At 38.3% G+C, this 2,386-nt stretch overlaps 1 protein-coding gene across 1 annotated transcript; it reads left to right on the top strand.

The window, feature by feature from the left end:
• Nucleotides 1-512: 512 nt before the first annotated feature.
• Nucleotides 513-2,124, top strand: LOC104961695 (nebulin-like; the record flags this gene model as incomplete). Its single annotated transcript, XM_010790025.1, has 4 exons — nucleotides 513-617; nucleotides 707-814; nucleotides 1,251-1,364; nucleotides 1,895-2,124. Coding segments are annotated over 4 exons (557 nt in total), but the record flags the coding sequence as incomplete, so codon positions are not given.
• Nucleotides 2,125-2,386: the final 262 nt, after the last annotated feature.

Genomic DNA, 2,386 nt, shown 5'->3' with positions numbered 1-2,386 from the left:
CCCCTCTTCTTCATGTCTCTTCTACATCAACATGTGTCCCCTCTTCTTCATGTCTCTTCTACATCAACATGTGTCCCCTCTGTGGAAAGAGACTCTGAAAGTTTCAGGAACAAAGATTCTCTCTCTTTTTGTCCTGATCCATTTCTATAAAAACCTGTCTGAAAATGAGCTGATCAGATTTTGGCCACTTTATGATGTCATAACGTTTTTTTGGCTTGTGTAACCATTAGCCAATCAGCAACCAAGGTATCCCCCCCCCCACCTTATCACCAGAATCTCCTCCTAGAGCACCATTATGTTCTTTGTAACCAAATCTCTCTCAGAGGGGCGTGGGGAGGGGCTCCTTATTTTCATCTAAAATAACAGACAGAGAATCAGCTCTTTGGAAACAGGAATGAAACAGAGGGGATTATGGGTAATGCTGCAATGATCTGTTTGGTGTTTCAGCCAATCAGAGACATGTTCTGTATATATCTAAATGAGTGTGTTAATTAAACTATTATCTTTAACAGCTCAACTACAGGGAGGCCTATCATAAGGAGAAGCACCTGTACACCACCATTCTGGATACCTACGACTACGCCAAGTGCCGCAACTTCAAGCACTACTTCAGCAGCGTAAGTGACGACCCTTTAATCCAGTGACTTGATTGAAGATCTGCTTTAAATAGCATGTTGATAACGTGTTTTTGTTTTGCTTTCCACAGAAAAACTACACTGCCGCCTGGGACAAAATCAAAGACAAGAGCTACCAGATTCCTCACGATTCTCACGCTCTGAAACACGCCAAACTGCAGAAAGTTATCCTCAGCGGCGTGAGTTTAACTTCTGGTTATTTCATTTGTTTTTGCATTTTAAGAAATTATTCACAAAGCTTACATCACAAAATAAACACATGTAGGTAACATAACTTAACTAAATAACAGCTGACACACCCGAAATGAAATATTAATAATAATGGTAATAATAATACAAATAAGTAATTGTGAATTCTTACCTCATGTTCCTTATAAATCTGCATTACACTTTACCCACCTATCCTTAAAGATATGCATTTCATTTCTATAATTCTAATAGTTGTTTTCTCCATTACATATATTTCGATTCCTTGTCATTTGCTTAATGATCGCTTTTCTTATCACAAGAAATAGGTAATTCATTTATTTCATTCTACGTAATATAACTTTGCAGGTTTTTTCTTCACATATAAGTGGACTGTTTTAAGAGACAATGTGCTTTTGTCCCTTTTAGGTGAAGTACAAGGAGGACTACGAGAAGTTCAAGTCCCTCTACAGTCTGCCCAAGTGTCTGGAGGACGATCCCGCCACCGCTCGCTGCGTCAAAGCCGGAAAGCTGGTGCTTGATGTAAGTGACATTGATCAGGCTTTTTCTTCACACTGTGTGTCTGAATTATTGTTAGTCAGAGAAGACTGAAAGATTAACTCTACTTGAAAAACCAAGCTGCTTAAATGAGTCAAACTGTGTTGTTTTGTGCATTAAAATATCATTGTATCATTACATTATTTAATGTTTTACCCATTAGAAGCATGAAATTCAAGATAATGTAAATATTTGGTATATCAGGAGAGGTCAAACAGCCACAAGCTGATATAACCAACCTCCTCTCAACTTAAGAAATAATTACATTTAATTTGTTTTGGTTTTTTGGACGGAGGAAAATTCAGTTTGAACTATTCCAAAAAAACAGACGTCCAGAAAATGCATAACGAAAACGAACATGTGAATTAAATGGAAATATAATTGCAGTTCATTAAAGAAATGTAATAAGAAAATAAGCTAACTTTGTTAAGTTCCATTAAATGTGATCCCTAATAATATCGAACACTCCCAAGCTCTTGATAACATACCCAACCATCTGGTGTCTGTATTTATAGCGTCTGTACAAGGAGGACTATGAGAAGACCAAGGCTAAGAACCACATCCCTGCAGACATGCTGGAGATCCTGTCCGCCCGCAAAACCCAGTCCTCCGTCAGCGAGATCAACTACCGCAAGAGACTGCACCAATGGATCTGCCTGCCCGACATGCAGGTGTACACGCAGGCACGCAAAGTCAACGAGCAGCTCAGCGACGTAAGTCAAACTCAGAGGGATTTCATGAGCTTGTTACAACATTCAGGAGAAGACAACATACAAACAACAAGCATTCATACTTCAATATGCAGATACAGTTAAAGTGCAGGAGTATATCGGTTTACGTAAAAATAAATATGTTTGAATTAGTTACTGCAAAGCTAAAGACTGGTCAAAGGTACAGCCATGTTCTTGCATATACAGTATTCTGTCAGCTTTGTGTGTGTACTATACCTTCCTATTTAACTTGCACAAACATTGTAACATGATGCCATTTTCTAACATCATATCTTC

The sequence above is a fragment of the Notothenia coriiceps genome, unplaced genomic scaffold (genome assembly GCF_000735185.1).
Source record: "Notothenia coriiceps isolate Sejong01 unplaced genomic scaffold, NC01 NC01_scaffold00033678, whole genome shotgun sequence".
Classification (NCBI taxonomy): Eukaryota; Metazoa; Chordata; class Actinopteri; order Perciformes; family Nototheniidae; genus Notothenia; species Notothenia coriiceps.
This window is presented reverse-complemented; position numbering and strand designations above follow the sequence as displayed.